Genomic DNA, 15,565 nt, shown 5'->3' with positions numbered 1-15,565 from the left:
AAAAAAAAAGTTAGACGGATTCCTAAGCTATTCTTATGAGATAGCAACATGAAAGTGTTCTTTTCGCTAGGTTGATGAAGTGCTGGCAGGGTGGGGTTTCATAGTTGTCTCACCAAGAATTAGGCAATGTAGAGCCGAATGTATTTATGTACATGATTTGGTGCAACCAAAGTGTTGCCAACAACACTTTACACGTGATAGGCAAAGATGCCATTTCCTCAGCCTCTCCTCCTCTTTCAACTTTCGTGGAAGCCCAACTGCTGTGGCGGACAAGGGTGTGCTCCCTTCAAGTCCGGAGTTCCAAATCTGCCTCATAGACGTTGATGTATAAGAGCATCTGAAATTTTGGATGCTAAAAAGCTTCGGCTTCTGATATTTCGAACTTCCCGCCCAAATTTCAGGTCCAAAACAGCATTGAGCCCCCACCTCTGCCACATCTTTCATCTCCATGTTGAAACCAGCGTTTTCTTGAGTTAGTACATTTGCGACCGTAGCAGAGCTTGAAAGACAGCTTTGCCGCAATACCGGTGTGTGATGAGGTGAAGCATATTGAAAATCTAGGAACCACTTCCAATCGGACGTTGACTGTGTCTTGGCAAAGTTCGACCGTAACGGAGCTTGAAAGGCAGCTTTGCCGCAAACCAGGGTGTGATGAGGTGAAGCATATTGAAAATCTGAAGGGGTCACTTTCAATTGGACGTTGACTGTATTTGTTTTTGGGAAATTCGAATAGTTCGAATGGTAAAATTCCAGTGTGAATCGAATCAAATAGCAAACACTATTTGAAAAAATATTCGAAATTTCGAATATTCGCACACCCCTACTAAATATGTATTCGTAACTACAAGTAAACAATTCATTCAAATGTTTGAACAAAAACAACAGACATATTTGTGATTTTAAGTGGGTTTATTTAACTTTCGTTGACATGAATACAATAATAAAGATCTGTAGCGCCACACCATTTGTGCGAGAAATGCCTGAACCACTCCACGGCCATTCAAAACTGCCGTGTAGATGCACAACAACTCCATCGAATCGAGAGAGTTGTGGCGTTTCGATGGCCATCGAGTGGATGGTCTTTCAAAAGTGCCCGTGTGACACAGGTATAACTTTTTATTTAGTTTAAAAGCGTGTAATATGGACTTCATTAAGGGGAGATGCTACTCGAAAAATGGCCTTTTTTGTGAAAATTGTCACTTTTGACATTTCACTTGTAAAATTATGTTTGGTCATTAAACTTTCATTTCGCCGAGTATCAAGGCTGAATTCAGATTAGAAATTGGTGAAAAATCTATTTTAATCAGGCAATGTCACTCGGCCTCAGCCACAGCAGGTACTGAGGCCACAGTGTATGGTAAGTTGATGTGGTAAAGGGGAAAGCATGAACCACGTGCCGAGCACCATGGCACGGCACTTCGTAAAACTGCCATTACCACCTCCCTGTGGAGATAAGTTGAAAGATGATGCAACACAAGAGCTGCAAAATATTTATGAAATTGCAGTAACCACCCACATTAAATGTCCAGAAAATGTATCTTGCCATGCGAGCATCCTACTTCAATTCTAGCAACATGTCAGGAAGTCCCCAATTCTGTTCAGAAGGAGTGACTTCCTGGTGTAAGCACGGGCGAGCCAGAGCTCTTTGGGAGTGCGTACCAGATTACACTCTAATCTTAACCAACAAACAGGTGTTGCCTGCACATCAATTTTATAAGCACCTCACAGTTGAAAAGCTCTTGGGTCTATAAGGAACGATGCAAGGTGTTGTGGACTTGCTCAACAGCAAGGTCTGGCTTCTGTGTCTAAAGAAAACGCTCCCATCCTGTACAACTGTGGAAGCTGCAACAATGGCTACCTAGTTTCAAACTTTGAGCACATGCTTCAAGAGCTTGATATACTGCCACCTGAAGAACTTGTCACCCTGGGCCACTCACATGACCAGAGGCGAATCAAAAGAGTGTCTGTCTGCATGCAAAACAGCCGAGGCATGGGCTCATCACTGCCACATGATGAAGAGAGTGCACCTTTATGGCTAACTTAAGGGCTGGGAAATATTAACATATGGAGCCGGATGTTTTTAAGTGCGCTCGCCGTTTAGAGTGTGGATTGTTTTATGCTCTCACAAAGTTTCATGCTAATCGCACTGTATATTGATGAATACATCGTTTATAACTTTTAAATGCATTTTCTCAATTTCCATTCTGAGGCAATTCTGACTGTTGTGCACAAACTTTCATGCACTTAAAATAGCTCTATCATAGCGAAATTTTGCACAGAGCTTCTTCAGCCACTCTGAAATACAGATATCTATATGAAGTTGCACTATACATTACTATTTTTGGTTTCATAACTTGATATGCTGATAGGGGAGATGTAAATATACATTGGTACCCTCGAATTTTTTTTAAAAGGTAGCAAGTTAAGCAGACATTAAGGTACCTTCAGTACTGTACTGCTCATGTGCAGCCCAAAATTAGCTATCTTGGGATTCTGTGTGAAAATTTTTAATAAGCTGAAAAGTGTGCACAAAAACCCAATATTTTGTTGCCAAAGTTGTAGTAACTCTGGAACTATTACAGTTATCAGAAAACTAATTACAGTTTTGAAATCAGCATCACAAACTCTACTATTACCTCAAATTTCAAAGGTCTAAGTCAAGAAATAAAAAAAAATCGTTTTCGTGTAGCATCTCCCCTTAAGTAGGACGAAGGCCCCATGTGATGTTCCACAAGAAAAGCGAGTATTGTCGACGTCACAGAATATTCGCGGGGCGCGCACGGCATCACGACCTGACTAGGGCTATTGTTCCTCACCCCTCTCACTCCGTTGTCGGGCTGCTCTCTAGGTGGTTTTGGCTGCTTACACCAGGAATGCTTTTGTTTATTCTGAAAGGTCATGCTCTTAACAGGCTTAACTCACACCGAAGCATCCAAACCATTTTTTTCTCTACTGGGCACGGGGCCCCAATTTGAAAACTCCGCTGTCAGCATCACCTTGTTGAGCGCATGTGGTCTTGGGCGCTCCCCCGCTGTGGGGCACTAGTTTCTTACCATTTTAGGTGGGCGTTTCTAAGTGACGCTAAATTGGTCACAATAAGCAATGCTAGCATTAATTATACGATATGTTAGACCATTTACGATTCAATTTCGGCATTACCAGACACAGGGTTACAAATTACAGTAAAAAGGTCACTAGTAAAATTTTCGCTGTCAGCAGTTCTTTAAAGAGGTACCGACACCATTTTTCAAAGGAGAGTTTACTCTGCCATACAAATCTCTTGTATACAGAGACGACTGCGGAGTAGGAGGGTGAAAGCCACGCAGCAGGTGACGAACTCGTGACTCGAAGGGAGCTTGCCCTTGTCCGTCACATCAAGTGGGCCTCCAGAGAAGTTGAAGGAGGTGGAGAGGTTGAAGGAAATAGTGTCTTTCCCTTTCAGTGTAAAGTGTTGGCAACCCAACTTAGCTTATACCAAATCACGTAAATAAACACAATTCAGCCTCTGCACTGCCTCATTCTTTTGAGGCAACTAGGGAACACCAATTAGCAGCGCCCCTCCAGCACTTCACCAACATAGCCAAACGAAACGCTTTCATGTTTCTATTTCATAAGATTATGCTTAGGGATCCTCTGCAACTATTTTCTATAATTTCGTTTCAATGTATTAGAAAAATATTCGAAAAACAGTCTATTCAATTCGCACTAGAACTTTATATTCGAATTCGTTTTGCACCCAAAATTTTGCTATTCGCACAGCTCTACTTTGTACCCTTGCGGCATGCACAGCCTTTGCCAAGAGTGCGCTGTCTACCCAGGGTGTTATGACTGAAGCTAAATCCAGGAACCAAGATGGAACTAAAGTTGCACTATCAGTACTTCAAGAAGATTTTGCAGAACTAGCAAAGTGTCCTTCTAGACTAGAAATTCCAGGCACCATGAGTGCCACAGAAGCCTTTGAGTGCTAACAACAGGTCTGGTTATCTGCACAGTTGTCAGTATATACTCCCAATAGAGACAGCACGGTGACAATACCTGCACAGAAATATTAAATTCTAGCAGTAGATGCAAGCAGCATAAAGATACCCACCACGAGGATCAAATGGATTGCTTCTGATTTGGTCAGGCACCGACGGTCGCTCTCCAAGCAACGACGCTCTCGCTGGTGCTAAAAACAAAACAGTGTATGAAAGATCAGACTCAAGAGTACACACGATTAAGATGCAAAAATTATGTTAAAAGGGCCCTGAAATGTCTTTTCCTGAATAACAGGCGGGAAAAAACACTATGCCTTGCGAAATATGCTCCAATAACACCAATCTTGTATCGGTTTACAGCAGCAAATAAATTACATTGCACCACCTATTTACCTGTTATCTTAGACTCCATTTCCCAGTTGGCTGCTCTACCCATTATGTGGCTTGCTAAACTCCATTTCCTTCTTTTAATCACAACCATTAGAATATTGGCTACTATCCTCATCTGTTCTCTATAGTATTCCACACTGCTGCCAAGCCATATCAACATTACACACATGTTTTTCGTTTCATCACGGGTTATGCAGCCCTTAGCTTTCTTCTCAAGCTTCCTTCGTTCATCTGAATGTTTCTACATTACTACCCGGAAATGTTGAACAAATCAGTTGTTGCACCAGAAGTCGGTCAAGGCACTACTGAAGTTTTTTGGATGGCAGTTGTAGTCTTTATTAATATATTAATAGAGACTATGATTGTCACATTCCCCACCTCCTCTGTTTTTTGTTTTGTAAACCCACTTTTGCACTCTTCTTTCTTTCCCCTAGAGTAGGGTAGCAAACCAGAAGCTTATCTTCCAGTTAACCTCGCTATTTTCTCAATTTGTCTCTCTCTATTTAGCATAAAATAAAATATACATTATCGAACTCCCCTCAATCAAATTCCCTGAATTTTGCAAGTTTGACCGGAAGAACCAAAACAAGTTGACAAGGCTGAAAAAGCCAGGTAGTATACGCAACGAAGTTTGTACATGCACAATAGAATCATAGTTTTTTTCAATGAACACGTAGTTTTGTTCACCGCATTCACTCAGCATATCAAGAAGCCCTGCGGCTGAAGCCACCGTTTTTTTGCCAAGAAATGCTATTTTGGTTCACTTTTGAGAACTCTTACATTGGTTTTGGAATTTAGCAGGGATCAACCAGTGGTTACCCACTATAAAGTCTCTTTTTCCTTTTTCTTTTTTTAAGTGCTTCAGCTTCCCTCTAATTGTACTGTACACAACACGAACGTACCACCAAATCCTGAGTCTGAAAACGGTGAGTCGGCAGGAAAGCCCGGACCTCCAGCTGGCCCTCCCAATGGGCCCAATCCCTGCAGAAAGCCAAGAAAAAAGCAGTGGAAACACCAGTTTAAAAAAGAGGCACCTAAAGCAGTGGCAGTTTGGTATGAAAGTACAGCAAAACCTAAATATAATGAACATGGATAGTATAACAAGTTATTGGACATAATGAAGGAAATCCAAGATTTGATAGGTTTTGCTTTACTTCAATTAGTATTCTACTGCTATGACGAAACGCAAAGTGCACAATACAAGACAATATCGGTACAGCAAAGAAACACTTGTTTAGGTAATTGGTAACTTCAAGTATCTCGATATCAAAAAAGTAGGGGTGTGCGAATGTTGACGTTTCAATAATTTTCTCATAGTATTTGCTATTCTATTTCATTTGCACTGGAATTCAACTATTCGAAGTATTCGAACTTCCGGAAGAGAAATACAGTGAACATCCGATTCTTCTGACTCTCTAGGGATCGCGAGATCATCCGAAAAAATTAAGTCATGCTTTTTTATTCTGCTCAAGAGGTCAGATTGCCACAGCCACATCCGAAATAGCTTCTATGCCTCCCAGTAAACCTTTCAGGCATTTCGGTGCGCACCCAGGCTCTCGTGAATACATTCGGTACCCGCCGTAAACCCCACTTAACTACGTGCCAACCGCCAATTTCAAATTTACGTATTGTGATGTGCGACCCCGATACCAGCAAAGCACAGAATAAATTATGGCTATCTCCAGAAGAATTGACATTTGGGCATGCCGGAATTGCCCGGCTATCTCACATGGAGCATTTGGAAACTATGACTCGGAACACCAAGACTGTGGCGGAAGAGTTGGACGACTCGTACGGCTTTCCCTGATGCGTATGCGAACGATGCGCACATGCATTGCCGAATTTCCGCCAACACGCAGCATTTGCTGCCACCTGAACCGATACTTCCTATTTTTGTGCAGCACACCACCAACTCACGCCGTCACTGCCGGGGCACTTGCTGTACCATAAGCATACGTTTGTCATGAAAGTGTTCGTGATGCCCATTCCATTCCTTACTGCGCACGGCCGTGGCAATGGCGAGCTGCTTACGTTCGTGAAGGCAACTAGTGTGTGTGACTCACTTAGCGGTCTTACACAAAGAGGCAGCATGAATGACGGTGTGGCGCGTTTAGGTTATACACATACCACTGCGCTAGGCCACATGCACTACTGATCAGTTAGCTGAAGATGCTTATCAGAAGGGTTGTCAGCGCCGCACTGGCGCATTTACAACCTACCGCCATCACCCCTCCGTGCATTTCCATTGCTTATCTATTGCTTAGCCGCACCGGCAGCACTGTGCCGTGACAGTAGTCTTTTAGCAAGTTACGGAAATACGGTACGCAAATACGGTAAGGACGTACGGTAGCGTTCCTCCTTTCCTGCTGGTTGTGCTTTGGCCGCTCAACGACCGGGAAAGGAGGAGCGGTACCGTACTGCCTTACCGTATTTGCGTACCGTATTTCCGTAACTTGCTAAAACTCTCTAGCGGCCCCTTCAGATTTTCTATATGTCTCGCCCCATCATGCTGGCATTACGGCAAAGCTACCTTTCGGGCACTGCAACAGCCGCAAACGTATCACTTCATGAAAGCGCTGGTTAACCTATGAGATGATAGACACAGAAGAGGTGGGGGCTTTAATTAATGCCATTTCAGATCTGAAATTTGGGCAGAAAGTCAGAAAAATCGAACTTCAGCATCCAAAATTTCAGAGGTTCTTATACATTGATATCTATGGGGCAGATTAGGAACTGCCGACTTGAAAGGTGCGCACCCTTGTCCGCCACATCAGTTAGGCCTCCACAGAACTTGCAGAGGAGGGGAGGTTGAGCAAATAGTCTTTTCCTTTCACGTGTAAAGTGTTGTAGATACCACGCTGGTTACACAAAATCGTGTAAATACATACAATTCCACCTCTGCATTACCTCATTCTTGATAGGGAAACTAGGGAATGCCACCCCTCCAGCTCTTCATGAACCTAGCCAAAAGAAACACTTTCATGTTGCTATCTCATAAGAATATGCTTAGGGATCCTCTGCAACTTTTTTCTGTAATTTCGCTTCGAAGTGTTAGAAAAATACTCGATTTGATTTGCACCTAAACTTTAATATTCAAATTTGCTCCGCATCCAAAATTTCGCTATTCGCACAGCTCTACAAAAAAGGCCAAGTACACAGCAAGCGTAAACTGAGTACTTCTACAAATGCAAGCATGTCTTGGCGGACAGCTTGGTTTCTCATGCCTGCAGCTAGTGAACAAATCTGCCAATCACTTATGGTCACACTGGTTGCACATTACGAATTGTGCACAGCACATTCTTAATTTGCAATTGTTGACGTGCCATGTACAGCAAGCCATTGACAGCAAGACATTAGGAACTGCCAAAATAGAGAAAAAGACCTTTGACTGGCTTTTCAGATGCTTCACACACATTTTTTTCGCAGATTCCATCGCGATTTCAATGAATAAATGAATAAAGTTTATTTAATATTAGTCTGACAGTTTCTTTCGGATATCAAAGAAAATTTTTTTTTTTGCTGATAGCATTTATGCTTGCATAATGAATATTAGGCACAACAAAGGTGTTTTTTACATCAGATATACGCTGCTTGTGCATGTCTTGAAGATTGTGAGTTGGTGGTGAGTTGGTGGTTTTATGTAAGCATTCATGCATGCAAGTTGCCATTCATGTCAAAAACCTTTTGGAGTACACAGAATCTTGTTTTTTTGCAGTGAACTCTTGTCTATATACTGGCATTATGTACATTTTTTGTGTGCTTGCGTGGACTCTCAAAATAGACAAATGGTAATAACACTAATTTGCCAAAAGGTGTGCTGTTCGATAGTTTTTTTTTTTTTCTTACTGCCTCCGAGTGCATCCCATCACGTGCAGTCCGAGGCTGCATAACAGCGGGTATGCGTTGCTCAGCTCAGCCCCCAAAGACCAGCTGTGGATAGGCTGACCAGCTTTCCACAGCTGGTCTTTCAGTTATGTTGCTTCGCCGCTGTAAGAAAACTGAAAAATCTGAATTGACATTGCAGATATATATATATATATATATATATATATATCTGAATGTTAAGTGGTACGTATGCATACCATTGGAGTATTTAGTGTTATGCTGCCGAGCATGAGATTGTGAACTTCATTCACAGCCATGGCAGCAACATATGGGAGATTAAATGCAAAAGCACTCGCGTATTACTAAAGGAACTGTCCACCAATTTTTATGGTACCCATTTTCTTTAGCGCAACAGAAAGCTTACCGGTCAGAGTGTCTAATCACAAAATGGTAACGCAGAAAACGCCGTGAAACATTTATATTCTACAGGTTTCAATGTGGCGACTATGAAGTCGCATACAAACATCACATTCTGCAAGCAGTGGGATGTGAGCACGAGAGCGGTTCGTGTTTGTGCAAAGCTGTTGTGTGTGTGCACTCATCACGCATGCGCCGCGGCTCGACATTTTCCACTAGTTGCCGCGAAGGCAGAGCTGCTTCTCAGCGTGCAACTCCTTTTACCTCGTAAGCAGCACAGAATAGAGCAGGGATGTATAATAATATACATACTCTAATTGTGAGCACTAATTATGGTGCACATGAAACCATCAGACTACGTACAGCAAAGAGAACGACTCCGTAATCCTGCTTCAAGGCTCGTCCGCTAGGCGGCATGACATACTGGTTTTCTGTTGCTTTTAAACGCGATTTAAAAATATTAATCCTGCTCACATTGCAAAAAGGCTGCTTGAATCTGTCACTATAATTCACGGCCCTTCATTTCCACCATGATCTATCTCACGTTCCGGCCAGTTGTCAGTCACTTTAAGGAACACAAGGTTGTTGGTACGATAAGAGAAGCCACTCACTCCGGGCTGCTGCCCCAAAGGTTGTCCCATTGGCTGAGGACCCAGTGCTTGTGGTCCCATTCCCTGAGGTCCCATCGGAGGCTGTGGTGCCAAGGGCTGGGGACCGCCGGCAGCTCCCAGCAACGGTCCCCCTGCACCTACCATAGGGCCGGCTGCCCCAACCATGGGCCCTGCCCCACCAACCATGGGCCCAGCACCTGCAACCATGGGTCCACCGGCTGCTCCAACCATGGGCCCTGCCCCAGTGACCATGGGGCCTGGTGCGGCCACCACAGCAGGCTGAGTGCCTCCCAGGGGCTGCTGGGCGCCCGTGCCCAGTGGGGCGAGGTTCGGGTTTTGGCGGTGCAAGATGCTCAGTGCCACCTGGGGGTCCACAATCTTCATGATGACTTGCGCCTGGAGCAGGGCGTATGCCAGCTGCGGGTTCTGCAGGAGCATGTTACGGGCCTCTCCCGGGTTGTTCTGAATGCAGAGCTGCGAGAAGATAATAATAATTGTTGGGGTTTTACATCCCAAAACCAGGATATGATTATGAAGGACACCATAGTGGAGGGCTCCGGAGATTTTGACCATCTGGTGTTCGTTAACGTGCACCTAAATCTAAGCCCACGGGCCTCTAGCATTTCGCCACCATCGAAATGCACAGCTGCAAGAAGAGAAGACTGCGACTTAAAGCACAAGAGGAGAACTCCAGAGAATTGTTCAGTTGCATTTGTTCACTATCACTGTATCATCATCAGCCTGATTATGCCCCCTGCAGGGTGAAGGCCCCTCCAATTTTTCTCCAATTAACCCGGTCCCAGGGTTTAAAAACTGATATAAAATCAAACATAGGCAACATCTTAGTTTACTGTAAGCAAGGTATTCTACTGCACTTAGTTCTGTTTCCCTGGTAAACAAAGTTTTATGTTAACGTTTCAGCTGGCATCTCAAAGAAAACAGCAGCTACAGGACACCCATTGCACTACGAACTAACATTTTTTCAAAATACCGTAACTAACAGTCACTGCACTTGCACACACTGACGAACCACAACTTGAGGTGTACACTCTGCACTATTTTATGAGTGAGGAATGCAGTCACAGATATGTGGTCAGCTCAACAAGAAAAAAGAGAACATACCTTCATCTGCTTCATCAGTTCAAACATCTGTTCAGGTGGCAAACTCGCCACCGCTTTGGAAATTGCTTCAGGTGCCCGTTCTGGTTCCACTTCTTGGCCATATGGACTCTGAGAAAACATCATACATGGACCGCGATTAGTGCCGCACAGAAATGAAGAAAATAGATGCCTTACATACGAGTGTGTTCAGCAAAACAGTTCTCGGGGAAGTACAATATGCTTTGCAAGGCTCCCAATTTGTAAGCAGCAGTCGCATAAGTGGTTATTTGTAAACCCTGAAGTCAGTCAACCAAGCTGCCAAGTTTGCACAGGACAGACCATTTGCGACTACAGGCGAATACTCATGACAGTCCAATGCGTATGACAATACGCACAGGTGTCTTTTTGAGAAACAAGCAGATGAAGGAAAGTACTCGAAGATCATGGTTAGATTAATGCCTTAGCAAATGATGCATCACTTATGGAAGTGTAGTGTTTTTTTTAATGCTGCAAGAGCTTGACCAACGGCTGGTGAAACCGAAGACTCGGGTATACAACTCCTGTACAAAGAAACATTACGAACGACAGTGATTTACTGCACCCTTTCGCAGTTTTCAATACTCACTTCGACTGGTGGGCCACCTAATGACGCCTGTAAATCTGAAAGCAGAAGATTGTGCGCTCGTTAGTACATGAGCGTCATGCAGCGAAACTGACCACACAATCACGGCCGATTTACTGCATCAGACAAGAAGAGCCCACTTACTTTTGAGTTCTTCTTTACTCTTCTCGCTGGCGGCGTTGTCGACGCGCAAGGGACGTCCGTTGAGATCGAAAGCATTCAAATTTCGCATGGCGCTAAGCGCAGTCTCTTGATCCTTGTACTCGCAGAATCCATAGCCTTTGGGCTTTCCTGTCTCACGATCATACACGAGCCTGTGTAGTGTACAAACAGTGCACTAAACTCACACAACCACACCACGATGCGTACAAAACAACGCCCGCGCACGGATAAGCACACCGGCTCCACGAGAAGTTTGGGTACACGCTCACCTAAAGCTGACCACAGGTCCCACTTCAGAAAAGATGTCCTTTAGCTGCTCCTCTGTAGCTTCGTAAGGAATGTTCCCCACTGCAACGAGCAAAGAGAAGTAGTATTTAACAATAGCGAGAGCCTTATGCAGTGATCATGAGATTATTCAGCGCGTTATGTGCTTTAGAGCAAGGCCAACTCACCGAACACCGAACGTACAGAACGCTCGGCGGCAGAGAGAACCCCTTGTACAGCTGTCATATCGGCAGCGTTTTTGCGCGACTTCCCCAGTTCGGCGACAGTGTGGGTAGCTATTTACGAAGATAATGTGTTCCTCTGTCCTCTGCGAAGCACAGCAAAGAACTATGCAGCGGCCACCATTCAGCAACAAATCGGCTGCAAACTATCGGCGGTGGCGTCCCCTAGCCTGTGTCTTTGTGCTCATAGAGTTTCCTACAATACTTTTTGTGCTTACGATCATAGCTTACGATCGTCAAGACAATCAAACTAAAAACCAATTTTTTTTACCTGTGTATATAATATAAACCCAAACAAATCAACTATAACTATGTTGTTATGGAACTGACATTGCACAATGTTTATTTACAAGAGATATGCCACTTACACTCGCGGCCATTCCAACGTCAGCTACTCACTATGGGCAGTGCGAGCGTGGTGTACGAGCGCGAGCAGCGGGCTGTGGTACGCGTTCCGATGATTTTTGCGTCCGAAATACCGTGTTAACTCGCCGCTCCGTGCTGTCATCTAAGCGACTGAGAAAAATGTGAGGTTCCCGCGCACTGGGCTACGAGACATCACGAAATGTGCAGCTTTGGGTATGTATAAATCAAGCGCCGTGCCTTTGCACGGGTCATTCGCTCAGTCCTGCAGACTCTTCCGTGTGCTGCATGCTGCGGTGAGGATGTAACGCACTATTGAGCCTATCATATGATAGTGCACATTACACAACTCCTCGCAATCGGGAGCAACCATTGGGCGTCACCAACAGCTTGTGTGCAAGCGTTTGTCGGGTGCGGCGTTTAGGTGACAGCTGCGTTTGACGGGGTCTGAAGGTTTTGATGCGCTGTACGCGTTTTTCCTGGGAGAAAACGTGCGTCTGCATTGTCGTGCGGATTTGTCGGTGTCCCAGCTTTAGCCACTTTCTGGTCGCTTCGCGTACAGGATGAACATCTGCGCTTCGGAATGTTTGTTTTTGACGCTAGTTTTTCGAATACGCTTGTTGGCGGCTTACGCAATACGGTGTAAATAAACAAGTGCCCCATCGTGCGTTCGTCTGATAACGTCGCTTATCACGGTTTGGCTTGTCTCCTACTGCAACCGGGCGCTGTACAGTTGTGTGAATCATAGTCGAAATATGTTATTTTGCTTAGCTGTTGAACGCTTTCGCTTTTGTGCCTTGCTTACTTTTGAATGAAGCAGACATGGTTTCTAAAACCATATTGAAATTTGTTGCGAAATAAACTACATACTGCGTTGTCATAGTCTGTGCAAGTTCGGTTTCTGGTCTCATGCGAGTCGCGATGCTACCGAAAGGTTATTACAGTCTACTAAACGCTGTGCTACCAAAACTGCTGAATCTAAGTGCATCATTATCTTTATTTTGTGCTGTGGCAGGCACTGTTATACACAGTTGGAAAAAACAAGACACCCAACAAGTTAACAGCACTTCTCCGACTTGCAGCAAAGTTAACTCAACGATTTGGTCGCCTTCTGATAAGTAGATGTCACAAAGAGCTGGGGTGACACCAGAATGCGTCACCTTAAAAGCTGACGCGTGGTGCACTCATGTGCACATCTAGAAGTTTCATGGGATAGCCCACACTAATAATAATCAGTCCAGAGACTCATGGAGCCATAACTGTGTTCCGCAGTCAAAAGCACCCGTGCCTGGGGCACCAATTAGGCCCATTTCAAGCTCTGCTTGCCTTTATTAACTAAGCATATCATCTGACAGCACATAAAATTGTCTTTTGCCATGAAATATAGCTGTAGAGTGTCAGGTGGTGTTAGTTTAAGCTTTCAAAGTGCACTTGTGCAGTTAACAAATGTTATGGCTCTCCAATTGTTCCGATTTTGCTATGGAATTAGATGTATAGCCAGCCACATCTTTAACTAGAGTGCACGAGCGGTGGCCTTTCTGTTTGTCAGCACCGTGTCTGTCAGCACCGTGTTTGTCAGCACCGTGTTTGTCAGCACCGTGTTTGTCAAGCGTGCTCAGCTCTGTCCATCGTCAACTAGGTTGTTCCTTCTTAAGGACATCAACCCATATTAGCACACTTCAGACAAACCATGCTCTTCGGCTTATCTCGTGAGTCGAAGCATGTGGCGTACCTTTACATTTTATTTTCTCGATTTCTTGGTGAAACATCTTCAGAACAAAAAATTCTAGCAATACCATTTCTCTACTTGCAGTGCCTGTTCATGTGAAGTGTGCTGATATGGGATGACGTCCTTGAAAAAGAATAGCCTAGCAGACGATAGGCTAGCCTAACCAAGCAGACCCCAGCTTAGCGTGCATTGTGGGCATGCACGCTAAGCCCTTGCCCTGTTTGCAACTTGGCTCCGTCAAATGAAGCCAACGCACAGAGAAGTCACCGCTCATGCACGCTAGTTAAGACTTTGGTGGCTGTACATTGCAGAAGCATATAGCAGGCTTTATTTTTCACTAGTAAAGCATAACACATGTGTTGGCACACATATGTTCAGCAAAGGTGTGTGAAAAGCCAATTGATAATTGCCATGCAAAATAAAGCTCAGGATGAAAAGTTGAGCTAGTTAGTAGGAATTCGTCATAGAAAAGGTTAGGCCTGCAGATACCAATACAAGAGAAGGGAGACAGACAATGTTGTCTGTTGACCTTCTCTTGCATTGGGTGTCTGCACACCTTACTTTCTTCTATGACGAAGGCATATAAAACTTGTGAGATTATAGCAGCCCATCACAGTTGCTTCCACATGCTGCAGAAAATGGTCGTCACTTTTATGAGCGTACCTCCAGCTGTGCCTATTACGAGTGCTGCTGCGCATAGCTTATGGGGAAGGAGAAACAAAAGGAGGAGTGGGGTAGGGTTTGTGGATCGAATGATAAGATGCACGTGTTTTTGTCATATGGAGCTCAATTGTGTAGCATAGCGCATGAAACAGCCATCATCATGCAGTTGGGAAAGCATTGGGGGCTAGATAGGAGCACCTGTTTACAACAAGTTGCCTCTGTGTTGTTAGCCCTTTAACTTCATGCAAAGTACTTTCCTAAAATATATAAGACTTAAGATGTACTCGTGTGTGTGTGCACACAGCTATAGAGGTGCAAATTATTGCACATTATATCTAGATTCTAGAAATATATTGCATGTGCAGTTGATCTGTCCTCATATTCACCTAAAATATTGAGATCTGCTCTGAGAGAGAGATTTCCTTGGCATATGTGCAAGGTTCAAGCTTATCTGAACAAGGAACAGCAGCATGAAACCAGGGCATTGACAAGTGTCCTTGAGCACTCAAGGTCAAATGCAAGGCACCAACTCGTTGAAGGCGTAACTTATTTGTTCCAGAAACAGCAGTGACGTGGATGAGTAGTGTTTATTTTTAATGATATTGATGCAAACAGTCTAGTATAATTCAGGCTTGGAAGTTAGAGGGTTAAAACTTTGTTACCACTGTAACATAAAAAAAAAAAACTCTCCTCTGCTGCTGTAGACTAGTTTGGCAAAGAGATTGGCCTGAAAACACTCTTCCCTACTTCAAACAAAAAAGGAAAGAGAGCCATGTTATACCAGGACAGAAGCTGTGGTAGTGATGCTAGACCATACTCGCAGTAAATTTTCATTTCTTAAATTTTAAACGAAAAATTTCCGAAATGATCATTGACCCTTCATCATAATCTTAACCCTTCCTTACCACTAAAGTCATTTATCTTTCATTTTTATGGGTTAGCATCGGCATGCCCTGAGAGGTGTTTGGCCGTGTACTACCTCTCATAATGTTGTACACCCAGTGTGATGGCTACATTTGCGCCTTCCAGTTTTATCAACCTGTCAAACTTGTTCGTGGTCAGGGGCCAGTGCACAACTTGACTATACAGCTTTGTGAAAAAGCAATAATCTCTGACACTGTTAAAGAACGTTACATATGTAATGAAGTCAAGCGTAATGTATTTGTGCTTCTTTGATGCTAAAAGCTCCCTTTTAATGT

At 44.0% G+C, this 15,565-nt stretch overlaps 2 protein-coding genes across 11 annotated transcripts in view; one reads left to right on the top strand and one right to left on the bottom strand.

Moving 5' to 3' along the window:
• LOC119396720 (cleavage stimulation factor subunit 2) overlaps positions 1–11,788 on the bottom strand; it is a 46,707-nt gene extending 34,919 nt beyond the window's left edge. Inside the window, exons 1-8 of one of the 7 annotated variants that reach the window (XM_037664025.2) lie at positions 11,558–11,788; positions 11,375–11,453; positions 11,088–11,257; positions 10,947–10,981; positions 10,343–10,450; positions 9,221–9,694; positions 5,270–5,348; positions 4,091–4,168 (exon numbers count right to left, since the gene is read on the bottom strand). In XM_037664025.2, the coding sequence (XP_037519953.1) occupies positions 4,091–4,168; positions 5,270–5,348; positions 9,221–9,694; positions 10,343–10,450; positions 10,947–10,981; positions 11,088–11,257; positions 11,375–11,453; positions 11,558–11,615 (1,081 nt within the window). In that variant the 5' untranslated portion in view covers positions 11,616–11,788. The remainder of the gene's footprint in view (positions 1–4,090; positions 4,169–5,269; positions 5,349–9,220; positions 9,695–10,342; positions 10,451–10,946; positions 10,982–11,087; positions 11,258–11,374; positions 11,454–11,557) is intronic. The other 6 variants (XM_049417197.1, XM_049417198.1, XM_049417199.1 and 3 more) reach the window with 6 other exon arrangements.
• LOC119396713 (protein dopey-1) overlaps positions 1–15,565 on the top strand; it is a 94,817-nt gene that overhangs the window by 15,585 nt on the left and 63,667 nt on the right. The window lies entirely within an intron of this gene.

Source organism: Rhipicephalus sanguineus, chromosome 6 (assembly GCF_013339695.2).
Source record: "Rhipicephalus sanguineus isolate Rsan-2018 chromosome 6, BIME_Rsan_1.4, whole genome shotgun sequence".
Classification (NCBI taxonomy): Eukaryota; Metazoa; Arthropoda; class Arachnida; order Ixodida; family Ixodidae; genus Rhipicephalus; species Rhipicephalus sanguineus.
Note: the sequence above shows the minus strand (reverse complement) of the source record. Positions and strands in the feature narration are given on the sequence as shown.